The 1,222-nt window shown below is 58.7% G+C and overlaps 1 protein-coding gene across 1 annotated transcript; it reads right to left on the bottom strand.

Annotated features, from left to right (window-relative positions):
• Window positions 1-109: 109 nt before the first annotated feature.
• On the bottom strand, window positions 110-464 carry LOC108525454 (protein FAM71E1-like; the record flags this gene model as incomplete). The annotated part of the gene is made up of 1 exon (XM_017866425.1): window positions 110-464. A coding segment is annotated over one exon (346 nt), but the record flags the coding sequence as incomplete, so codon positions are not given.
• Window positions 465-1,222: the final 758 nt, after the last annotated feature.

Genomic DNA, 1,222 nt, shown 5'->3' with positions numbered 1-1,222 from the left:
CCCTCCTCCCTCAGACCCAGGAGTCCAGGCCCCAGCCCCTCCTCCCTCAGACCCAGGAGTCCAGGCCCAGCCCCTCCTCCCTCAAACCCAGGAGTCCAGGCCCCAGCCCTCTCCTCTCTTAGACCTGGGAGTCCTCAGACGCCTCCCCTCTGCCCTCTGCTGCCCCACCGCGCTTCCCCCCTCTCCTCACTTCCTCCCACTCCCTCTGGGCCTCCACCTCATCGTCATCACCCTCCTCATCTTCATCCTCCAGCACTTGGTGCTCCTGTGTGAAGGGCACAGCGGAGGCGGAGAGGAAGCGCAGGCGGTAGAGCAGCCGCACCCACTGGCCGAACTCCTGGTCTCGGGTCTCGAGTGGGGCGCGCAGTTGCAAGTAGAAGGTTCGGCTGGTGTTCAACTTGACCTCGAGCTGACACCGGCTTTCGTCGTGGACAAAGAGCTGGACGAACTTCAAGGGGAACAGCCTGGGTGGGAGGAAGGGGCAGACTCAGGTTCTGACCCTGTCGGGTCTTCCTGCACCATCGGGGTCAGGGGTCCCCACCTTGCCACCCTCCCTCTGCCCCAGGAATCCCTTTCCACTTTCATTGCCTCTTGAATTTGAGTCCATTCCCAACTTTCTTCCAGCCACGTTTCCTTTTTGTCTCCTACTAGTCCTCTCCCCTAAACTCCAGACTCAGATATACAACTGCCTACTTGAAATTTCCATCTGGGGCTGGGCGCGGTGGCTCACGCCTGTGATCCCAGCACTTTAGGAGGCCGAGGCAGGTGGATCACCTGAGGTCAGGAGTTCGAGACCAGCCTGGCCAACATGGGGGACCCCCATCTCTACTGAAAATACAAAAAATTGGCCAGGCGTGGTAGTGGGTGCCTATAATCCCAGGTACTTGGGAGGCTAAGGCAGGAGAATTGCTTGAATCTGGGAGGCAGAGGTGCAGTGAGCTGAGATCACACCACTACGCTTCAGCCTGGGAAACAGTGCGAGATTCTGTCTCAAAAAAAAAAAAAATGTTGCTGGGCGCGGTGGCTCAAGCCTGTAATCCCAGCACTTTGGGAGGCCGAGACGGGCGGATCACGAGGTCAGGAGATCGAGACCATCCTGGCTAACATGGTGAAACCCCGTCTATACTAAAAAAATACAAAAACCTCGCCGGAGGAGGTGGCAGGGCCCTGTAGCCCCAGCCACTCGGGAGGCTGAGGCAGGAGAATGGCGTAAACCCAGGAG

Source organism: Rhinopithecus bieti, unplaced genomic scaffold (genome assembly GCF_001698545.2).
Source record: "Rhinopithecus bieti isolate Rb0 unplaced genomic scaffold, ASM169854v2 scaffold_54621, whole genome shotgun sequence".
In the NCBI taxonomy this organism is placed as follows: domain Eukaryota; kingdom Metazoa; phylum Chordata; class Mammalia; order Primates; family Cercopithecidae; genus Rhinopithecus; species Rhinopithecus bieti.
This window is presented reverse-complemented; position numbering and strand designations above follow the sequence as displayed.